The following is a 25136-nucleotide window of genomic DNA, read 5'->3' on the forward strand; positions in this document are numbered from 1 at the left end:
GCTACAATTCTGGAGATCAAGGTTCAATTCACAGCTTGGCTATGAAACTCATTGGGTGACCTTGGGCAAGTCAAATGCTCTCAGCCTGAAGGGAAGGCAATGGCAAACATTCTCTGAACAAGTCTTGCCAAGAAAACCCTATGGTAGGTTCACCTAGGGTCACCATAAGACAGAAATGAAGGCACACAACACAAGTAAACCTACTTCATATGATTTTAGAAAGAAGAATAAGCTTGCTTTATTTCTCTGCCGGATAATATGTGTGGTGGCAGTGGAACTAGTTGTTACTCACCTTCTGCTTGTGAGATACACTATTATCTCTCACATTCCACAACAAATAGGCTTTTAAAATGAGTAAAGACAGGGCTAACCCTACTATGAGGAAGAATGAGGAGGTTATCTCAGGTGATAGATGTTGGGGTAATAGCTGTATTATGGCATTAGAATACACAATTGTGCCTGGCATGCCCCTCCTAAAATGATCTGCTGCCTTAATTGTGGTATAGGTTACTCTCTTAATGCCAGAGACAACATAAGATTTTACTGCCAGCTTGAATCAGTTCTTTGATTCAGTCAGCCAAGTGTCTTGGGCTGGTCCTGCATAGCCTTAAACCACCAATGCCAGCAGTAAGTATAACCACATTCTTCCCATATTAAGAAAAAAATCATTGCAGTACTCTACAAAAGTGCAATGTTTCTTTTGTATCAATCTTGAAAAGGAATGCACTGTGGAGGGGGGGGGGGGGAAGCAAAGAAAGAGATGGGAAAAAAGAGAAGTAAACAGACAAGCTGAAAGCCATGCTCTGGGTCAGCCTTTTGCATATTTCAAAATCAATGGCAGATTGTGCGAAGCGCTTATGGCACCAGTTTCATATTTTTGTTGGCTCTGTGTCATCCTAGATCAGTGAAGTGGAAAGGATGTTGCTGCAGTCTAAAGTACTATTTTTCCCTCTCATGAACCACATGGTTTTCATATCTTAGTCCCCTTTAACAGTACCACACATACTATCAAAGCACATTCTTGCATAGAATCATGAATTCCCACTCTGGGAAATTAAGCTGGTCCTTTTGCAAGCACTTTACAGAACAGGGAAGTATTACATTTTCTTTTTTGTAGGTTGGTGGGTGGCTTTCCAACTAAGGTCCAAAGCAGACTACAAAAATAATCCAGTTTGAGACCACTTTAACTGCCCTGGCTCAATGCTAGGGAATCCTGGGGATTGTAGTTTATTGTGGCACCAGAGCTCTCTGACAGAGAAGGCTACATGTCTCACAAAACTATAGTTCCCAGAATTCCCTAGCATTGAGCCAGGGCAGTTACAGGGGCCATTCAGACTACCTTTTACTCTGGTTCAGAAACCGGATGAACCGTGGGAAGTTAATATTGGCCCCGATCCTTCCACAAGCGAAATTGAGGTTTTCACACCCGTTGAGGGGCAAATGCCCCTTGGCATGGGTCTTTTGAAAGCAGAGTAAAAGCTGTATCTTTTGAGAACACCCGGGTCTGGAAAATATGAACTTCACCCCGGTCATGATCAGGTCAAATTCAGGGGAGGGATTTAGGTCAGAGGGAGGGCAGAGGGCAGAACATGCCTCCCCTTCATCAGGGTGAAGGAGGAGGAAGAGGAGAAGGAAGGAGCCGGACAAGGGTGACAAGGGCAGAATCAGGGCTAAGGAGGAGGAGGAGGAGGAAGAGGAGGATGGAGCTGGAGAAAGGGTCCAGTTCAGGGGAGGGATGATCAGCGGGAGAGCCGAGAATGGAACATGTCTGCCTCTCATAGGCAGCTTTCTCTCTCTCTTTTTATTTTTTATTTTTTGACAGACTATGCAAATGCTTTTTGCTACAGGGTGATACAGATAGATAGAATGTGTGTGTACTTGTGCTACATTTCCCTTTCATTTCCTTGCTCCCATCAGGGCACTTCACTTTGCAAGAGGCTTTTCATTATTATTATTATTTTTGTGTGTGTGTAACATGCGAATGCTACAATGCGAATGTTACAAATGTTTCCCTTTCAGTTTGGCAAATTGATGCAATATGTGAATGCTTTTGCTACACACAACACACACACACATCTGGAGGTTTTTAAATCTGACAGAATATGTGCACACAGCCTTTTAAAAAAAGGAGGGGGAAAAGCACCCATTCCATTGGGCAATGGTTGTAGGATATATCACCTTTGACAAAAGCGGAAGTGAATTTGATTGACAGCAAAGAAGCCTTCATTTTAAACCGGTACCGCAAATGTGAACTTCGGAGGGGTAAATTACCCCGATTAAGGTAAATGATAGTGGGCTCTTGCTTCCAGAGAGATTCAGGAGGGGGGGGGACACGGATCTGTCCAGTTCCATCCAGGGCAAATGGGCCAGTGGGAATGGGGCCAAAGTAGACCTAAGGAAGTTAAGTGGGCCCCATCTCTTTTAAGGTTCCAGCAGGCAACAATAATATTTACTTAGATGCAATTTCTGACTATTTCAAATCAAGTATGTCTCTAGATGGCTGGTTGCCCACCAGTTGATAAATGATCTCATGTCACCAGTTACCCTTCCTGCCCCCCTCCTGAGCACGTGAAAGCCTGCCAGTTTCAGGAAACTTGAGCATTAACAAACTACAGTATATTTAAGGGCTGCAATTCATTCAGAGCTATGCAATATCAGGCCCACAGATCTCAGTGGAAAAGAAAAATCTCTCTCTCCTGCTAAAGTCAATGGTAGAGCAAAGAGATAACCAATATGACTATGAGTTCACTTCAAACATGCTGCTACCTCTCTCATGCTTCCCAATGACTCTGCCTTGGTTCTACATCTGTCAGCACCACCATTACTTTAGCTTGTTATTAGGGAGTGAGCCTGTTACTTATATCTCACTAGCAGCCACTGAAATTTGAATTTGTTCTGATCTACACATCTTTGCCTCTTCATCGGCACAGTTTTTCTTCTGTCTGCTTAGATGCATTCCTTTCCCCCATTTTAAGATCATTTTATGGCTTCACAGGAACAGTATACTGGGACTGATTTTTAACAAGGTTTGGAAAAATTACTCTTTGGATTACACTTTCCAGTTTCCTTCAGTTACCATGATCAGTGGGGGGTTCTATTACTTATAGCCTCCCCCCAACATTCTGTATGCAAATGGATCTTGTAGCTCCTTTGAGACTATCTGAAAGAAAGAAGCTGGTAGCATAAGCGTTCATAGACTTGAATCTACTTCCCCATGCATCTGAGGAAGTAGGCTCATGTCTACGAAAGCTCAAGCTACCAACTTCTTTCTTTCAATTAGTTTCAAAAATGCCACAAGAACCCTTTGCATACTGATTTCCCAGACTAACACAGCAATATCTTTGGATTTTACCAAGCTCTGGCTTTTATACATAGGATGCTTACACATAAGTACATTTGCACAAGGGAGATTCTTGTATCAAAATGTCTATGCTGATCATCCCACAGGATTTAAATTTCCAAGAGAGAACAAGTGTATGTGTGTGTGTCGGGGGGTGGGTGGGTGGGTGGCAAACAGGAGATAGATTAAAAGTTTAAGAGAGTGTTGCTCTCATTGCTGACATTTTGGATGATGTGTTTACTTAAGCTTTTGGAATGAGGAAAGTCTATACTCCTGTACGTAAACAATGGTATTTTTATTCTTTTTTCTAGAGAGATGTGTGTATTTAATGCTTTCTGCAGAGTATAGTTTCATACTGGTGTATCCATGGAGACAGATCCCTTAATAACTCCTCCAGTTAGCGGGTCAAGTAAGCAAACCTACACAGCTCCATAGCAACAGACTTGAGAGTAAAAGGGAGCCTATCAGCAAATGAGCAGCATCTCTCTGTCTCCTTCTCTTGGGAACTGGTGGTGCAGCATGTTATCATGATGTGCAGGCTGGTTCAGGCAAAAGGGGCACCATCCATTTTAAGAAGGTGGAAGAGGAAACAAAGAACAGAGCAAGCAATCAGCACCTTCTGCCTTACAATATAATCAGACGCCAACAGCTTTTTGTGTGTGTCTCTGAGTGTGTGTGCATGCACACACACATGTACATGCAGCTGGTGTTAAGGAGCAAAATTATTCCAGAAAATAAAGTGCTATAATTGGGAAGAGTATAATCCATGACAGAAAGCCTAACTCTTGAAAGTCTCTACCTCTCGGTGTAGGGTAGGTCGGATTCTTCCATGAAATAGAATAAAGTGGGTGCAAATTTGGGGCATCAATAAGGAGCAGCAAATTTTAAGTTATTATGTTTGTGGCTATGGTATTTTGACTACCAGATACAGGGAAAGATAGAACTGCCAAAATACCCTGAAGGCACCCTGATCTTGGAAGCTAAGTAGGGTCAGCTTTTGTTAATATTTGGAAGAGAGAATACCAGGCACTCTGGGCTGTATTTCAGAGGAAAGTAATGGCAGACCAATTATTCTTGCCAAGGAGACCCTGTAATGCTGCTGCTATATGTTGGAGAAGGGGACACATTAACAACAACACAGGGAGACACTTGTGGGATTAGTTGTCTCATGTGCCAATATATCTTCTCTGGGTTTCAGTATTATGCACATATATATTGGGGGTGGGGGGGTAAGCAAAATATTTTGGGCTGGCTTAGTTTACGGTCCCTTAATTTTGGATTTGCTCTTTTGATTTAAACTCACTGTCATTCAGCAGAGCTTTTTAATTAATGAAGGCATATCCATTTCTTCAGTTATGGCTATTGTGTATTATCTCCTCCAGTTGTTCAGCTGTAATTGGCTGAAAAGTCATTGAATATCACAAAGACCTCGTGAAAGGAGACGCCAAAAGGCAGAACCATTCATTCTAAGCAAACTTCTCCACCTCTGTATGTGCTAACTAGTGCTCATTAAGTTTCAAATCTTTCAATCTGGACTGCACCAGGTTGGGGAAGGCAGATTTTAATAATGGAAATTCTATATGATTGTTACTGTTTTAGGTAACAACAACACACAGCAACAATGAAAGATCCTGCCCCAAGGAGCTTACAGTCTAGACTATGACCCTGGGGGAAAAAAAAGAGAGTGGAGGAACTGAAAGTAGATGAGAATTTTAATTGACTTTGGCTGGCATTCTGCTTGGGACTTAAGTCTTCATAAATGACATTATTATTATTATTATTATTATTATTATTATTATTATTATTAACCTTTATTTATAAAGCGCTGTAAATTTACACAGTGCTGTACATACAATCTTTTTAATTGGACGGTTCCCTGCCCTCAGGCTTACAATCTAAAAATGTGAGCACAAAACTGAACTGAGTAGTTTCACAATGTATGTATTCACCTTGAAGCTGCCATGATGTTATAGAACAGAATAGAAAATAGAATAGAATAGAACAGAGAAAGAAGGGAATGATGAGAATGAATGGTGAATAATATACAAAGGAGAATCGTGTTAGATTACTTGAAGAAGAAGAAAAGAAAAAGAAATAGGTGAGAAAATAAAATATAATTAAAATATTAAATAGTAATAGTAATAAAATTTTATTCGGTCATTGACCAGTATAAAATATTAAATATAATAAAATACAATAAAAGGAAACAAAAGATGATGTGTTAGATAATGATGATATTGATATGTGAACTGTTGTACACAATAGAATGTAAATATCTGTTGTAATTACTTAAATAATTTTTCTTTGCTCTAATAAAATATTAATTAAAAAAAGCTGTCATGATGTTGCAATGTATGGGCATCCATTGTACAATGGTGGAGTGACTGGTAACTCATAATCCAATGCACAATGGGCACCAACCTACATTGGGGCACTCCCCAATGTACATCAGGACCCCAGCTAGGAAGCGCCAGAGCACATGATGTACATCAGAAATGCCAATGTGCATCAGAAGTACCCAGTGCTCATTAGGAGTGCCCAAAGTGGATCAAAATACCCAATGTGCACCAGAGGTGCCTGATCCACACTGCAACACTCTTGCTGGTTCATAGATGTGCATCTTCAGAATTCACTAACATGGTTGCATTGCATTTTTGCAATATAGGAGCCAGTGTGGCATGGTGGACTCTGACTTTGGAGACCAGGGTTTAATTCCCAGTTTGGCCATGAAACCCGCTGGGGGACTCTGAGCAAGCCACATGCTCTCAGGCTCAGGGGAAGGCAATGGCAAACCTCCTCTGAGCAAATCTTGCCAAGAAAACCCCATGATAGGGTTGCCTTCAGGTCACCATAAGTCAGAAACAATTTGAAGGCACACAACACACCCATACATATTCAGAGTTACAAAATGTAATGTAAGAACCTGATCATAGTTTCTAAGAAGACTTTACCAAAATTCACAGTGGGAGGTACAGTAGGAATGAATGCATATGGCTGTTTGAACTGACTGAACAGTAAGGTCCGGCATAACTCAGGTTGAATATCATTGTTGGATCTAAGGACTGAAACTTGTTAAAGCACTTGCAGTTGGCCCTCCATATCCACGGATTCTTTATCCATGGATTCAAGCATCCATGAATTGAAAATATTCAAAAGATATATAGCTTCTGAAAAGCAAACCTTGATTTCACCATTTTATATAAGGTACACTATTTCACCACATCACTGTATTTAATGGGACTTGAACATCCATAGATTTTTATATGCATGGAGTGATCCTGGAACTAATCCTCAGAGAATACCAAGGACCCCACTGTACTATATTATAAACCACATTAATTCTCTTGTTATTTTGTTAACTATAACTCAGACTTTTTTTTCACCCTGAATCAATGGATGGTCATGCTTACCATAAAGAACACAAAGCTAAAACACACACTAGTTCATTGTGACTGGAAACCCAGGCACCCCAAATCCAAGGAAGGATTCAGAAAAGAGACCTTGTGCTAAGGTGAAAGTGGCAGGATCCAAGGCTAGAAACTGCAGGGCCAGTGTCGTGAAGGCCAACATCACAGTAATAATTTTGATCCATTTTCTTTTTTTGTATGAACATGCCATTTTTTTCGATTTGTAACAGAAATGATTTCTGTAGAGATTGTAAAAAAAAAAGAGTGAGAGAGAGAGATTTTGAGGTTTTAAAAGAATATGACAACTTTAAAAAAATAGACATAAAAGAAAGCAAAATGGACAGGTCTAATTGGAAAAAAAGGTGAGCAAGCAAGGATAGCCACATCACTCAGCAGAGGTGAAGTAGTGAGTTTGGGGTGTCAAAGTGCAGCAATCAATTATTTATTTTATAAATACACATAATTTATCAAGGGTGCTTGTAAGATTTTCTGCCTCAATTACAGAAGTAACCAGACTAGCCCTGGATATTACGTGGCTTGTGTGAAGGGACCATTTGCTGTTCTGTCTCAGGCTGCAAAATAATTTCATCTTCTGCAGAGGAGCAAGAAGAGCAAACAGTAAATTGAGATGTAGGAGGAATCAGATACCACCACATGGGTTAAATATATGATCATAACTTTATTGAACTTTTACACATCTGTTGCACAAAGTGAAGACAGATTAGAATTTGCATACACTTTCCCAAGCATGCCTGTCTGATGACCCAATCTAGTGCTATTGCTTCTAGGTGCTCTATCTCAGGAAGTGTGGGTTCAATTCTACAACAGGAGCTGTGTCTGTGAATCTTGATTTCCTCTACACAGAAGCATTGTGTGGTAGGAGTTCATTTATCTCTGCTTCTATATTTCACCTGCAAAGAAACCTGGCTTTCTCCTACAGAGAGCATCAGATGGATTTTTTTTTCTTCAAAAAATGATAGAACCACCACTATTTTGTTTATTTATTCCTCCTTCTACACCTCTGGGTAGACCCAGGTCAAATTTGAAACAACCATATTATCTAGCAGCACCTAATTTTGATGCCTGCAGCCTCTTCTTCTTATTTTAGGACTTTGGCTATATGCCAACATCATCACCAAGTTGTTTTTTCCTCCTGTCTGTACACCTCCCCCAAATCTTATCTTTGTAGCATCTTGTCTGATGAAGTGGTCTCGAGATCTCAGAAACTTACATTTCTTGGCATCCTCTGGTCTGACCTTATAAAGCAGAAATGACAATATAGGCATGTCCAGAGGCTAATTTTGAAACATTGGCACCTGATATGAGGACATGACCCTACTAATAATGTGCTTTTATTTCACACACACACACACACACACACACACACACACACACACACACACTCCAAACTGGAAGCGACCAGAATTTTCTTTTTTTGAAGCTGCCACTGATTCTCTCCACATAGCTACTGATATATGGCCTTGTACTTTTAGTGGAGAGTCACAACTCTTAGAAGCATCCATTCTCCTTTTTGACACACATACACAAGGGTATTATGTATATATGTATTTATGGTATTACAGTTCCTATCCTAATGTGGATTTTGGGTTTCTAAAGCAAATACCTTGCAATAGATGTGGAAGGACAGTGGGACTCCAATGGTGATTCAGTGTTGGCCCAAGAAGAAATACTCCTTTAACTGATTTATCACTATCACTACATGTAACCAATTCTCTCACTAATACTTCAGATCAATACTTGTCCAGTGTTCTCACAAACATTACTTTGTGAACTTGCCATCCTCCCTCCAACCCATCTTGAACCACCTTGAACTGACAAGCAAAACTGTCTGCAGAGTGAGATCAACTGAAGTGGTTCAGATGACAGCCAGAATATGTTTGATCATACAGATAATTTCTCCAAAGCTTTCATTCTGCTGTACATATCAAGAGATGCTATAAAATAAAGGGTTGCAGAAGAGCCCACTAAGAACACCAATAGAAATGAAAATAGGGCCAGGATTTTTCTATTAGGGATCATATGGGGTGAAAAATAAAAATGAAACACTCCTAAAAGTCTAACTTATCAGTAAAACAGAGCAATGCTATCTTTCAATCTAACCTCCAGTAAGGGTGCACTACACAGCATTTTTATGTGACAACTGGTCAGTGCAAAGCTATTATCTAAAACCTTTCAACTGTTCCCATGACAAAGGCACTATTCAATTTAGTACATTCTGTGTCTGGGTCTGAACAGCACACAAACTATTTCCCCCCACAGTTTGCTGATCTTTGCAGCAAACAGAGAACAAAAAGCAGCAATCCAAGCACATTATTACAAATGTCATTTTATAAAACTATTTGCCAAGTGACACCCTACAGATTGCAAGCTCTTTCTACAAACGCATGCCAAAGGAAAGGTGGCATACTTGTCAGTGGGATGTGGCCATTTTTCACATTCAGAATCCAATCTTTATTCCATAGAATTATAGAAACATAGAGTTGGATGAAATTCTAAGGACCATGTACCCCAACTTCCTAAGAGTGCAGGAATTCTAAAACTGACCGATGACCAACCAACCTCCCTTTAAACACACTAAATGAATGGGGGTCCATCACCTTCTGAGGCAGACTGTTTTAACAACTTTTACTGACAGGAGGTGCTTCCTCATGTTTAGTCATGATTTCCTCTTTTGTAATTTCAATCGACTGGATCAGATTTTAACCTCTAGAGTAGCAGAAAACAAATTTGTTATCTCTTCAACATTTACTATCCAAACAAATCTGAACCAAACAACTGTGTCACTCAACTATATATCAAGGATCTAACCTGCACTGCAGAAATAAAGCAGTTTGACACAACTTTAACTGCCATAGCTCCATGCTATGGAGTCCTGGGATTTGGAATTTGTTGTGGCACTAAAGTTTACTGTCAAAGGAGGCTAAATATCTCACAAGCTTGTTTTCTGCTGCTCCAGAGAACAGGACCCGGAACAATGGATGCAAGCTACAGGAAAAAAGATTCCACCTCAGCATTAGGAAGAACTTCCTGACAGTAAGGGCTGTTCGACAGTGGAACACACTCCTTCCTCAGAGTGTGGTGGAGGCTCCCTCCTTGGAAGTCTTTAAGCAGAGGCTGGATGGACATCTGTAACGGATGCTTTGACTGAGATTTCCTGCATGGCAGGGGGGTGGACTGGATGACCCTTGTGGTCTCTTCCAACTTTATGATTCTATGAAAATTACAAATCCCAGAATTCCATAGCATTGAGCCATAGCAGTTAAAGAGGCATCAAATTGCATTATTTCTGCAGTGCACATAAGACCAATAAAATATACAGTATTAGGCAGGATCCAGTTTTACATATACAGCACTTAGACCTAGAGCTTGGAATTATAACAGTGGTATTGTTTCAAAATAATGTTACTACTGGCAATGTACTTACTTTTTTTGTTTCACAAGTTGTATAACTTGTTACTTTTTTTCTACTTCTGATTGCCGAAAATGCCTTGGAGGCATTTTAAATAGTTTATACCGTATTTTCTGGCGTATTAGACAACTGGGCGTATAAGACGACCCCCAACTTTTCCAGTTAAAATATAGAGTTTGGGATATACTCGCTGTATAAGACTACCTCTCTTCCAACACAAACCAATAAAAAATTAAAAAAACATCAGATTTGATTTCAATATGGTAATTTTAATTCAAATGCTCATGACATGCAGGTACTTAGCAGGAAAACTTGTTGTATACAAAGCCTGCTTGGATTGGACAGCTCTCCCTGCCTGCCCAGCCCTCCCTGTCTCCAAGACTATCGGAGTGGTATTGCAAACACAGCTCTTTTTTCCATACCCTGGGCATCTCAGATGCCTGCAGCTTGCTCTGCCCTTCAGTTACATATGTGGCGACTGCAGATTTTCCAGTCTGGCTCGGAAGTTTCAGCACCTGCCCTATAAGATGACACCCGGCGTATAAGACGACCCCCAACTTTTGAGAAGATTTTCCTGGGTTAAATGGGTTATATGCCAGAAAATACAGTATTTCAAATATTACACCATTTTCTTCCATAGATGGATTCCCTTGCCCCCAAAGGAAATGAAAACAAATGAAAAGAAATAAGTGATGTAATATGTTATCTAACAAGCCGTCTGGGTGCGTGAGTAGTTCAGTGATAACAAATTACTTTTGTGGGACTTCACAATGAGTTACATAAGGATTTCCTTTTTAAAAGTAACTTCCCAAGCTTTGCTAGACCCACTGGTAAAATGAATGATGCACTAATGTGTTGGTTGGCAGGCACCATTTTAAATGGAGAGAAATTTATCCCTGCAGTAAATCCTGCCTAAATGAAGTAAAAATGACAGAACAATGACAAAAATAAAATGCAGATCATAGTAGCTTTTAAATGAATTTGGATTTCATTCAAAGTCTTGAAAGCTTGATAGAAGCTACATCGAGGCCTCAAAAGATTCAAACATTTCATGTTCATTATTAACTTTCTGATTATCATTTTAAAAATAATAAAATTATGGTTCATTTATTTTTATGTCTTACCCCAATGCCATTTCCAAGTTGTGTTTTTTTTAAAAAAATTTGCATTATTAAAAAATCAGGCAGCATCTTAAAACACAAAGATCTAGAAGACTACATATAATGGTAAATACAGACTATGTAATCTGATTTAGTATAAATGGATGTTCTACGTAATTTAAGAATTTGACAATAAAACAAAAGCAAAACAAGAACAAAGCTGGCATCTGAACATGCAGAAATCCAAAGTGATCTTACCCGGCTTTATGAGGCTTGTCTTTGTTTCCTTCTTATATCGAGCCGATTGTTGAGTTCCGTCCCCCATTGTTCCTGAATTAAATTTATTTCTTGTATAGTCTCCTCCATCATTGCCTGTACAGAAACTGACTGGACTGTTTCCAGTATCAGGAGGAGTCTTAACTGGAGATACTGACTGGCTACTGGGGCAACCTGTGTCGTCTGAAAATAGAAGACCAAAAAAAGAAAGAGAAAGGCAGGAAAAAAGGTTATTGGCCAGGTTGGGCAGAGAATCAGTTTGGAGGGGGGAACATTACATTGTACAGCTAATGTTTTCCAAGAAAGCACACAAACCCTGCATTAGTTGATCAGGCTTTTGTCTTTCATGAGGCAATTCTTTACCCTCCTTTCTCTGTTTAAAGATAGACAGGAGGCACAATTAGGAGGTGGTTATCTGAATGTCTAGGGACTGTAAAAAGTCACACCAAATTCCTTAACCTGCTCAAGTGTACTGAAGACTTAAAAATGAAAGTAGACCTATTGAAGCTGTTTGTTGAAACTCATCTCCTTCTGTTTAATACAGTAATGATATATGTTCTACTGACACAGAGAAAAAGGTCTGCTTGTAATACGGAGTAACAATAATGAAATAATTGTAATAAAGTAAGATTATTACTTTATTAAAGGAGATTTGGCTTAAGGGCAGTGTACCTTGCTGGACCTTTTGTCCAAGCCATTATTACTCTCACACATGCCCCTCACAACATGGTCCTTTGAGCCTGGGAATGTTGCTTCTACAATCCCCAAAATCTCCTAACTCAGGTGAGGCTTCTGAGAGTCACAGACTATAAAGGTAACACTTCCAAACTCTTCTGATGTTGTGACGTCAAAGGCTTTCACAGCCGACATCCATAGTTTTTGTGGGTTTTTCAGGCTATGAAGTTATGTTCCAGAAGAGTTTATTCCTGACGTTTCACCAGCAGCTGTGAAGATGCCAGCCACAGCTGCTGGCGAAACATCAGGAATAAACTCTTCTGGAACATGGCTTCATAGCCTGAAAAACCCATGAAAAAATTTCTTCTGCTGTTGTCCTTTGTCTCGGGAAATGGGCCAGTGGTTTCATGCTGTTCTAGTTTGGCAGGGACATTCTCAATTAATCCTCTGTCATCCCACTGTTTTGGTTACTTTTAACATGCCCCAGTTTTTCTCTCCTCCCATTTTATCCCTTTGTTCTCAGCTTACTTCCATTGGTGCAAACTGAGTTCAAATTGCAAAAGTAGTTTGTGGTCAATTAATTCATTGGAGGGAGAGTACAGGAGGGGGAAGTGCTTTGCCCTTCCCTGTGGAGTCAGCCAAAAGAAAAGTGTTGCAGCCTTTCCTAGTTGTGTTCTTCCTCATTAATAACTTTTGCCATCTTAACTATACTCTGATGTAGCTCAGCCACATATGTCCTGGTTTTCATCTGTGAAATGTCAGAAGAGGCACACAATAAATGACCAAGAAGAAATAATAAAATTATGGAAGCAATACACAGAAGACGCATATAAAAGAGATGAAAGAATGAAAGACACAAAAATGAACCCCAAATTTTGGAAAGTGAAGTGAAAGCTGCACTTAGAGCAATTAAGAATCAATCACCAGGAACAAAATGCCAGGGTCCCGGAAGGGCACCCACAATTAATATTCAACAGGGGAAGTTTATTAACTCAATTAAAAGCAGCCCAGAGGGCTCAGGGAACTCAAAGTGGGGATCAAGACCGTGTATACTGATTCCAAGAAACAGAACTCCAGAGTGCAAGTTCTAAAATAGTTTTATTTATGAATCATAGTTGTATTTATGAATCATTCATGCAAGGACTCATCCAAGAACTAATAATATAGATGGTGGTAGCAGATAGCAATTTAAGGGTTTGCAGAGAGCAATACATTACTGATTCCAAAAGCAGAGCTACAATGGGGGGGGGGGGGGGCAAGAACACAGTGAAATGGAAGTGGCTCAGCAAACTGCCTTAGGATTGTGTGTGGCCAGCAATGTTGAGGAGTCAAGCAAGATATGGACAAAAAGTCTGTCTGACCTCAAGTGAGACCAAATTATTAATGCTGAAGTGGGCTAAACTTTTCCCAGGGCAGAATTTGGGATTAAAGTAGAGTTTCCATGAGAGAAAAATGGGAAGGGAAGTTTGTGAATGGCTGGACCATTAGCGCAAATGTCTCTGGACAAAGGAATATCACTTCTAGAGGGAAGTGTTCTTGGCTTTTTGTTCACTTGTGAAGACAAGGTCTATTACCCACCATCACTCCTATCAGTGAAGGGATAATGCAGATTCCGATCTTGATTCCTCTATCCTTAGCTATGTGCTCTGGTATTTCTCCCACTCTGAGCATCCTGGATCCCCAGCTATAGTCCCAGATCTCCTTATATAAAATGGCTAGTTTCCTGCACAAGGGGTACCTTCATGGCTATTTGCAACACATCCCTTTTAATATCAGTTTCATATTGAAAAGAAGGAGGGGTGCATGGATGCTAGACCTTGGGGTAACAAAAGGACATATCAATAGAGTTGCTACCATCCTCAAAAACAGAATCAACTTTAGTTTTAACTAAAATCTGCCAACAAATATGGAAAACAAAACAGTGGCCTACAGATTGGAAACAATCATAATACAGTACATTCCCTTTTGAGAAAAAAAGGGGAAACTAAGGCCTAATACAGACAGCCAAAATAAAGCTGCTTCGAGTCACTTTGGAGGTATGGTGTTTCAATGATACATGCGCCCTAAGAGTCCAGAAGCCGCACCAAAGCCACGCTCCAGTCCTAAGGACTAGAGTGCAGCTTTGGTGCAGCTTCCAGACTCTTAGGATGCAAGCATCATGTAAACACCATACCTCCAAAGTGACTCGAAGCAGCTTTATTTTGGCTGTCTGTATAGGGCCTAAAGGTTGTAGCAACTGCAAGACTATTTCACTTATCTCCCATGCAAGCAAAATCATGCTCAAAATTCTGCAGCAAAGACTCCTGCCATACATGTAGAGAGAAATTACAAAGTTGCAAATTGTGTTCAAGAAAGGAAAAAACAAAAACAAAAAAAACAACTAGGGATCACATTGCAAACATAAGATGGTTAATGGAGCACACCAGGCAATTTCAAAAACCAAAAAACCAAAACCAAGAAAATACTAAAGAACACCATCATGTACTTTAAATATTACAGCAAAGCCAGTGATTGCATAGATCACAAAAAAAACTATGGACTGCTCTTAAAGTAATGGGAGTATCATTACACTTGATTGTCCTGATGCAAAACCTATAAACAGGACAAAAGGCAACTGTGAGAAGAGAATATGGTGCAACAGAATGGTTTCCAACTGGGGGAAAACTGGAAACCATTTCCAATGGGGGGCCAGGGGGTCAGGCAAGGACCTCTGGTGGTGCAGTGGTTAAATGCCAGTACTACAGCCACTCACACACAAGCCATAATGTAGTGAGTTCAATGCCAGCCAGGGGCTCCAGAATTTACCCAGCCTGGCATCCTTCCAGCTTGTTGGGGGTATCCAGTTTGTTGGGGGAAATTAGCATACACATTGTAAATTGCTTAGGGAGTGCTTAAGTGCACTGATAACCGGTATAGAAATGTAGTTGCTATTGCTATTCCATAACCCTACATGTTGAACTTGTATGCAGGAAATATCATACACAGATCCGATTTAGACTTGGAGAAAGCAGAAGTGAAGAATGGAGGAAGAAAATGCAACCATCTAAGATATTCAGCAGAAAATTACAAAGCTTTGGAACAATTACTTTAAAAAACAAAGAGAGTTCTAAGACAAGCTTAACGATTAACATTAAGGGGGGGCGGGGCGGGATAACCACGGAAGACTTACATAAATTCAATGTAGTTGATGAGAAAACTGAAATAGATTTCTCCTATTTTGGATTGATCACTGACCATAAAAAGACTAGGACTGGGAATGGCAGCTATGAAAGAACTAGACAAGTTCCTAAAGTGCAAAGACATAAAACTAAATTCTAAGGTCAAGATTGTCCAAGCCACTGTACTCCACATCAGCAAGAGCTGGACAGTGAAGAGAGCTGATAGAAAGGAAATCAACTCATTTGAGATGTGATGCTGGAGAAGAGTGCTGAGGATACTGTGGAAGGCCAAAAACACAAACAAATGAGTGATTGAACAGATAAGGCCTGAATTCTCTCTGGACACCAAGGCCAGGTACAGACTGCCCAAAAAGGGTGGTCTGCTGGCGCCTAGTTTTGCTCCGCAGGGAATCGGCAGCCTCCAGACCATGGGACTTCCCTGCAGAGCAAAAAGAACCTGTGGAGCAAAAAGTACTTATTGCGCACTATTATGACACCACAGTGCGCCAATGGTACACTCGCAATGTCATAATGGTGCTGTGACGTGTGGACGCTAAGCGTCCATCACGTCAAAATGGCGGTGCCCATCTGTACAGGGCACTGCCATTTTGATGTATGGAATATGTGCTAGGGTTGTGGGGCGTCTGTAAGTGACACCCCGAGGCAACCCTAGCATGTCGCCAGGACGTGTTAAAGGTCCCGTCCGGACCGGGCCCAAGATGACTAAATTGAGATTGTACCTCAGCCCCATCAGAGAAGATAGGATTCACTGGAAAAGACAACAATGCTAGGAAATAGGCAGTGAGGTAGAGGAAGATCACATACCAGATGGATAGAACCAATCAAGGAGACCACAACCTTGGACCTGCAAGACTTGAGCAAAATGATTGAGGATGGAGGGTGACGGGCCTGGAGATATCTCATATGCAGGGTCATCATGAGTTGAAGTTGACTTGAGGGCAGTTAATAACAACAAGCTAGGTAAACCTTAAGGTAGGCATATATCAGAAATGACTTGAAGGCCCAAAACAACAACAAGAAAATGTAGCTTTTGAAAGAACCTTGTGTAGGTAGATTTGTCTTGATTTCTGCCGTGTTTCTGTACATGTTTAGTCTCCAAGCCAGAAAGAAGCAATGGCAGGCTTCCTTCCGCCTCTCAGACTTGATGGCCGAGGATTCATTCCTAAAGGCTGTTTTCTGTTACCAGGGATATTCTTTGGCAGTTGGACAGCAGGTTGCTCACACAGCTATCAGCTTCCCCCAGTTTTTCACGTTATTTGGAAGAAAAACAAGGGGTCTTTCCCTTCCCTAATACTTTTTAGCCTATCTCAATCACCAGCTAGACACGCACAAGTGGAAATGGATAGTGAAGTTATGTAAATGAATTCTGAAGTACAGTGGATCCTTGTTATACGCTGGGGTTTGGTTCTAAAATCCCCCATGGATAACAAAATTTGTGGATGCTCAAGTCCCATTAAATATAATAACACAGCAAAATGGTGTCCCTTATAAAAAATGGAAAATCAAGGTTTGATATTTGAAATTTATACTTTTTTGAACATTTTCAAACCGTGTATGCTTGAATCCATGTATAAAAATCCATGTATAAGAATGGCCGACTGTACTGATCCATACTTTGAAACCTATCCCTCTTTAATACAGTGGTAGGCAATTTTAAATCCAGAGACCATTTCTGTTATGTTCCAGACCTTGACAAGCCATTCTTTTCACCCTGCCTCCCACATCCATCCATCCATCCATCCATCCATCCATCCATCCATCCAGTCTAAAATGGCAAACTGCAATCCCAGAACCTTCTTGGGTGTGTACAATTTGCTATTTAAATATATTTTTGCCCCAAGTCTATTATAAATCCCCTAAAGGGATGATTTAGAAACAAGAAGTGACCGGATGGTCATTTCTGGTTAGCCTGGGCCCCAGGTTGTCAAAATTATACATATTTAAACTTCAGATTTCACAGCCAGCCACTCAAGCTTCTGGGGTGAAATTTGCCAGTGGAGGAGATATATTTTTATTTCAAGGTTTGGAGGAGTTTTGGAAGGGGCCATACGGGTTACACTTCGCCACCCATGACTTAAAGGGTTACTAGGTATTCCTTCTTACTTGCCTTTATCATATTGCTTTAAAAAGCAAGCTCCTCCCAGACATATTAGGAAGGGTGGAATTTACACTGATTGCTCTATCCAACCCCCCCCCCCCCGCAAAAAGCTATCAAGTGTTTTAAACCCAGAAATCTTATACTTTTCGCAATCAGTGAATTGAATTGCTGCAAAAAGAACACATCAAGACTGCAGCCTAGTTTACAGAAAACTTATTCTTTGCAAATGGTTTGTGGGAATAATCAGTTAGGCATTTTTGCACTTTGAAGACTGTTTAGTCAAAGTGAATGCAGCAGGTGTTAGGAACAAGCGAGTATATTACAGGGAACAGCATTTCATCAGCCAAGGGAAGGCATTCAAAACCCAACACCCATTTTCTAGGTTTCCATTTCACAGTGGGAATTGAGATTCCTCATCCCAGCAGGGAGAGTGGAAGGCATTTGAAAGAAAATTTCAACTGGAAGACTATCTGTATCAGTCAGTGGGGGGAGGCATACATAGGGTGGGGAGAGATTGCAATACTAGATGTGTCAATCAAACTAGACAAAGAGGTCAGCATATTACACCATAATTTTTTTAGTCTTTTGTTACCACCAAAGAAATATAGCAAATTATATTATTTATTTGCATATTTGATAGGTGTCATTTGTTTTTGCAGCCTTTGTCCACATTTTTATCTTAACAACAATCCTAGGAGTTAGGTTGGGTCAAGAGACAGTGACTAATCCTAAATCAAACAGTGAAATTGATACTCAAAGAGGAACTTGAACTTGGGTCTTATCTGTCTTAATCCAGTGCTCAAACCATTAAAGCATCATGGCTTCCTCAGCAGACTGACTCCTTTATTCCTGCATATATAATAAATGAATTTGCCCCATGCTTGGTGGTTTTCTTCTGCCTTGAGGGATGGGTGTTCACCCTTATCTCTGTGAAACTGTTGTCTTGTAATGAAATGGTTGCTTTTTCCTTTTCTTTACAGATTTATTTGTTTAAATTGTATGCAATGAGCCATCTTCAATAATTCTTCTAAAGCGGAAAATGAAGTATGTATTTTCTAAATAGTATAGATTTTTAGAGTATTTAAAGCAATCATTTGTTCATTTCTTTCTTTAAATATATCTGTACTGCCTTTCTAAAACTCACAAAAGCACTATACCAGTTTTATATCTATCTATCTAGACAGACTGATGAGTAAACATTTATAAAATCATAACAAAGGACCATTAAGAGTGTTAGAAACTATTAAAGTTTTTCCATTGATTGATTGATTGATTGATTGATTGAATTTATACTGTGAAAAATCGATAAAACTGGGAAGTAATTCACAACAGGGACAGCTGTTGCCTGTCCTGAATTACTTTCTGGCGCAGTGGGTTAAAAGCCACTGTAGCCTAGGGGTTTCAGTGTTGGACTATGACTCTGGAAATCAGGGTTCAATTCTCAGAACGGGCAGGAAACCCACTGGAGGACCTTGGACAAGCAACACCAGCTGAAATACCCTCCTCTACACAACCATGAAAGGTACAGGAGCTCTTTCCAGTTTTCAGTCTAGTAACCACAAAGGAGGTATAATGTATTTTTGTATTTTAAAACTTGTGGGGAAAAAAAGTCTGTATCACAGATCAATGCAAGATTCTGTCATTCTCTGATGCAATGTTTTCACCTCCTCCAATCAAGCATTCCTTGGGAGGTGCATGAATGCTAGAGTGGATCCCAGGAAATATTGGGATGCATATGTGGAAGAAAGAGGGCATGTATATACTTCAAAAATCTTACCTGGCCCTATGCCAGCAGCTGGCACCCTTGGGCAGCTTCCAGATCCCAGAACCCCAGTAAAGCCCACCAATGATGCCAACCCTAACTCCCACTCCCTTTTCATTTTTCTGCACACAGTCTCCAAGATACATGACAGTGGGTTGAGCTGCCATTTTAATTTCACACAACTCCCAAACATAGCAGTTCTCAGGGCACTGTGGAGAATTTAAACGGTGACTCTAAGACACATCACACTTCTTGGATCACTGCTGTCTATTACTAGCACTAGTCAATAGATGAGGAGGCCCATGGGTACTTTTCCCTTTCAAACCTGGAGCCAGCCTTGAAAGTTATGCTTCACAGCCCATTTCTCCATTTTAATTAAAACTACTTAAGCTCTCCAGCTCTCTTGGACAGCAGGCTGCTTATCACAGGAACACAATGAACTTGGCACAGACATCAGTTCCTCCTCTTGGCTCTTATCATTAATGACCTTTAGGCATACCAATAACTAAGCCAGGCTTTTGAAATCAGCTGCAGACAATAAAAGGATTGCAATCCTCTTTCCTATTGCTGTTCAGTTATTTTTAACGAAGTGTAACAGGACTAGTACCAGAGTATGCTCCAAATAAACATATGGAAAACATGCATCTGTACAGTTGTGATGATCATCTCATTTTCCCAGAGGATACTTCACCCAATCCACATTTAGGTATCAGATGTACATTTAAATGCTATGTCTTTTGCAGGATCAAAATTTTCACTGTAACCCAAATTAGCAGCTGCACAGCGCTGTCCATCACTGAAAGCAAAGTCATTTCTTGACTTACAATAGAGGTTTTATTTCTTTATATGAAAACAATTTTTGGAGAAAATGGTAAGGCTAAGTGGTAAGTTATCTACTGAAGAATGAGATGCTTTCATCTGAAGGGGCATCGAAGGTGCTGTCTTTTTGAAGTAAAAGAGAGGTTTGAATAATTTCTTTATTGGGTCCCAGTATGTTCCAAACATTTTCAAAGTCACCAGAACTCATTTTCAATATTAGATTATATAAAATTGGAGGTGGGAGAACATGAGAAGGAGTAAAAATGCAAATAATAATAATAATAATGCAAAAAACAAACCCAAAACAAACAACCAAACAACTGGCTAAATATAGGGATGACTGTCAGTTTGCCTTCAGTTAACCCTCTCCCTCTTTTTTAATCTTACTGCAACAACTGAATTGAATTTCCAGCTTTGTTGACATAGAGACTGGTGCATTGCTTTTGTGTTTCTGCTGTATGGTCTTTTTGTGTTTCAGCTAAGGGAAAGACTTGATACCTAGAGGTTTGCAGCCAGTCCAGCAGTAAACCTTAGGGCTCGTGGCCCAGAGACAAAAATTACAAATTCTCACCCTCTATGTCCCCTTTGCATACATCCCACTGCCTCTTCCACCCAAGGAGAGCCAAAGATCAGCCTTTACACTGCTCTTTGTGTTGGCACCCCTTCCTCCTATAAATAAGCATGCATGCCCACACATCTCCACCTGTACTTCTGCACTCACCAAACCAAGAAAGGAGGAAAAGAGGAAGACTGTGGTAGCAAATACATCCACTGGAGATACTGCCGTGTGTTCCTCTTTTTCCGTTCTTCCTTTCAATGGCAGAGACTCTGTGTGGGTATTGGTGATTGTGGCAGCTTCCAGTAGCTTTTAAGAGCTTAGTCTATGGGTGAGTCTACACTAGCTATAATACTCCAGGCTGCTCCCAGAGTATTCTAGCTCTGGAACTGTCCCAAATCCCCCCCTCCCCGGTTGCCTCCACATTCCAAAGCAACACCAGGCAGCTATCTACACACACATTCAACTGTGCCACCTGGCACCACTGCTCCTGACAGAAGTCACTCTCTGTGAAGTAAAAAATGAGGAATCCAGTCTTGGCTGGGCAACTACTACTGATTTCAGAGAGTGACTTGCCCCAGTGGCAGTGGCACCAGGTGGCAATGGACAGCACAGTGATATGTGTATGTAGACAGCTTCCAGTGTGATTCCAGAGTGTTCTGGATTTTCCAGGAAAATATAGAGCAAAAGGTAAGTCGTTTTAATGCAGTTTAAGGTAGGGATGGAGCAGATTCAATGCAGAACTGACCTCACATCAAGAAGACTGCCTTCAGTCAAATTGGGATATTGGCCCTATGTTCCTATGTTGTGAAGACAAGTTGCAGCAAGGGCAGGGGAAAACCAATTAATTTGGCCCCAGTAGACATGCCGTATGCATCTGAACAGCATACTGTCCACCAAGAGGAGAGACACTAAACACACACTTCAACACCTATTGGATCTCTTTCAACAGGCCTTCCCTGAATAATCCACCCGGTCTTTCATGGACACAGACTATCATAGAGATCAGTCAAATTGCCCACCCCCTTGTCTCAGACTGGCAAAGCAAATGAAAAGCTTAAGGAGTAGGGGCATAAACTGGAAAAAAAATTAAGAAGTATGAATACACAGAACAATATGAGTAAAAAATAGAACAGTCCAGATCTTGTCTGATTCTTGCTTGGGCAACAATTGTTTTATTTTTATTGATTATATATATATATATATATATATACACACACACACACACACACACACACACACACACACACACACACGACAATGACAAACCTTGTGCCAGCCTATTTTTTGCTGATGAATTTCCTCCTTTTAAAGGCTAGTCCAGAATATACTGAACATTTAATGCTACTGCTTACATATTTATTCACCATTCTCCCAAGAGCAAAAAATTACACACATGGTTCTCTCTCCCCCTTTTATCCTCATATAAAACTTGTAAGGTAGATTATTGTAAAAGATATCATAAAATCATTGAGTTAGCCATCCAGTCCAACCCCCTGCCATGAAGGGACACACAAGCAAAGCACTCCGACAGATGACCATCTAGCCTCTGTTTAAAAACCTCCAAAGAAGGAGACTCCACCACTCTCTGATGGAGTGTGTTCCACTGTCGAACAGCTCTTACTGTTTTCAGCTCATGGTATTCTGGTGAGTTTCATAGGTTCAGTGGAGATGTGAATTCCAGCCTTCCCATTCCCAGTAGCTTAAACACTCTAAATAGTATGCCACATTATCTTACAATGAGAAGGATAATCTCAATTTCATATCTACCACCAAAGTTAATTTAGTATTCATTCACACACATATTCACACAGAGACCAGCTTCCAAAGAAAGTGAAGCATAAAGGAACCTTTAGACTTCATTTTGCCATAATAATCCTTGTTTTTTGCAGAACAAATGTTCTGGACAAAAATTTCACTGATTTAGCAAGAATATTTGGTATACGGACCTCATCAGAAATCTGGTTACATCTGGTAACACTGAAGCAATTAAACTTGGTTTGAGATCAAGGAAATCTTGTTTAAAGTGGTTATTTTGTGTTTCCCTTACAAAGAATGATAATAAAATGCTATTAGGTTGATGGAGCAGATTTATTTCTCATTGCACTGGCAGAGAGAATCCAAAGTAACAAGTCCAAATGATATGAGGGCAACTTTGACAAAGCACTAGAAATTACTTACAGAATGCACAAGCTGGTTGTCTGTGGAACAGGCCACCTCAAAAGGTGATGAACTTTACTATATGAGAAGTTTTAAAGCCAAGGCTGGATAGCCTCCTATCAAGGAAATTATAGTAATTCCATAGACCTAAATTCAAAAATTTAGTTAAAAGGATTGCAACCTTAGTTCACACTTCTGCAGAATGTGAATTTCATTTATGTTACTCTTCTGCAAATAGTTGTTATGACAATAAATAAAAGTATTCTGCATCATGATGATGATGATAATTGTCGACTTCCAAAATAGAGCACAATAAAATCTTCAGAAGGAATACATGCATTGCATAAACTCCTGGCTGAATTCATACCCACAAATGCTTTCAAAGTAAGTGAAATTCTTACAGAATAATATTTAATTGCACTAATACATGTCATTGGGAAAAATCAGCCAAAAGATAGCCAGACAGGAATTGTAGCAAAACAAATATACAGTACGATGATATACTGTATCTAGGATTAAGACCTTTTGAGCAAATTTCCATACGCATTACTTCAGGGCTAATAACAACAGGCCTATACCATATGCTGATATTTTGTTGCTAAAGGCTGTCAAGTTGACTTCCCATTATGTTGACTCTATGAATGAGAGACCTCCAAGCTGTTATTACTTAACCCCATATTGCAGATGGAGAGGTAGCAGAAGACACCAATGTTGAGAGATAATGGATTATTTAAGATGATATTCTGAATTCATGGTCAAGGTGAGATGTGAGCAGTGGACAGTCAGAATCAGCTAACAGAGACAAAATTGGGGGTGTAGCTCTGGGGGCAGAGAATGGCATTATCCCCAAAAATTCTGCCCCTCTAAATGTTTGCATTGGTTCCCACATTTCTAGCATTTCTGTAACTGAAAATTTCTGTTGCGCATTTAGAAATAAAGTTCAGGCATCTAAAGAAAGGGGACAGGTAAAGTTACTACATGAATATGAAAACAGTAATGCTAGAAATGTGGGGTCAGAAAGTAAATTTCGTAATTTCAGAGGAAATACCCTCATCCCATTTTGCTGTAGCTGCAACCCAGACATGCTGATGACCCACCACCATTTTTACAGTTTCATAAAGAAAGCAGACAAAAAAGAAGCCCCTTCTTATCCCAAGACAAGCTCTAAAATCACTTGTTAAGATCTGTAGTCAGCTTTCATTTTTGCTGCCTACCTTGAACAGCCTGGTCACAATTTGTCCTTCAAGTCAGAGGTTCCTGCCTAATAAATCGTGATGAGCAGTTTGCTGGCTCAGATGAAGATTCTTGATTATAGTTATCCATGCCTACATTGCCAACTAAGCATCTCTGCTGTCAAACCCAGTAACTTATCAGAAACCCTCATCCCAAACAGAAAATAAAAACACTCTGTTTATCAAAGGGTATATCCAAGAGAGGCTTCTATAGCTGATAAAAGAAGCAATTACCAGATTGTGGAGTCACGGCTGGGACACAGGAAATTTCCATGTCCTCTTTTGGTAACCAGACAGAACATTTTCCTATGTGAGAAAAACTCCCTGGGGTGAAGTAGTCCAGAAAAGAAATGAGCAGAATAGGGAAGGATGGGACTTGGAGATAGCAGAACAATCTACAAGCTTAGCACAGAATGGGTATTTACTCCTCCTCTGTTCACCTGATCATACCATGTATGTTTTATGGGGTGGGGAGGAAATGCATGTGTAATTTCTTTTTCAAAGATTCATTCTGTCAACTTTCCCCTTCCCCCACTTGGCAGCACTTAATCTTGGATGGCACAAAATGTTTTCACTCCATACTACTCCCCCCCAACCCTTCTGTTACAGACAGTTTCTAATAGACGTCAGCTGGAACTTGGCTGACTACTCTGGCAGGATGTGTTCAAGTTAACCTCTTAACAGAGTAAGTGCTTCAAAAGCTTCTGTTGCTTGGGAATTAGGGATCTGCTCCATTTCTTTCACCTCCACCACCCACCCCCAAACACATTGAAAATAATTTTTGTGCAATTATATTAGTATTACAAGTCAATGACTGTGATGACTCAACTGAAACACCAAGGTCCAAGTCATACCTTGATACTGAATAACTCAGACTAATTTCCCCAACCCTTTCTGCACAAAATAGCAAACTTTCTTTGTAGAAAATGGTGTTTTCTTCACCAAAAAAAGTTTCGTGCTTTAAAGTTTCCTGCACAGAAAATTTCATTACCATGGGTGGTACTCTTACACCTGTATCTAATTTTGCCCCAAAAAAGAGAGGGCCCTTCTCCTCACAAATTTTGTGTGTGCGCATGTGCCTTCAAGTCACCTGATGACTGAC

General features: G+C 40.2%; 1 protein-coding gene across 5 annotated transcripts in view; it reads right to left on the minus strand.

The window, feature by feature from the left end:
• LOC149317581 (syntabulin-like) overlaps positions 1 to 25136 on the minus strand; it is a 59733-nt gene that overhangs the window by 15219 nt on the left and 19378 nt on the right. For 3 of the 5 annotated variants that reach the window (XM_089517852.1, XM_089517850.1, XM_089517851.1), the window contains exon 3: positions 11536 to 11736. In XM_089517852.1, the coding sequence (XP_089373978.1) occupies positions 11536 to 11736 (201 nt within the window). Of the gene's footprint in view, positions 1 to 11535; positions 11737 to 24016; positions 24187 to 24268; positions 24424 to 25136 lie in introns of those variants that run through there. The other 2 variants (XM_089517854.1, XM_089517855.1) reach the window with 2 other exon arrangements.

This window comes from Sceloporus occidentalis, unplaced genomic scaffold, assembly GCF_023333645.1.
Source record: "Sceloporus occidentalis isolate IW3139 unplaced genomic scaffold, rSceOcc1.0.p SCAF_3, whole genome shotgun sequence".
Classification (NCBI taxonomy): Eukaryota; Metazoa; Chordata; class Lepidosauria; order Squamata; family Phrynosomatidae; genus Sceloporus; species Sceloporus occidentalis.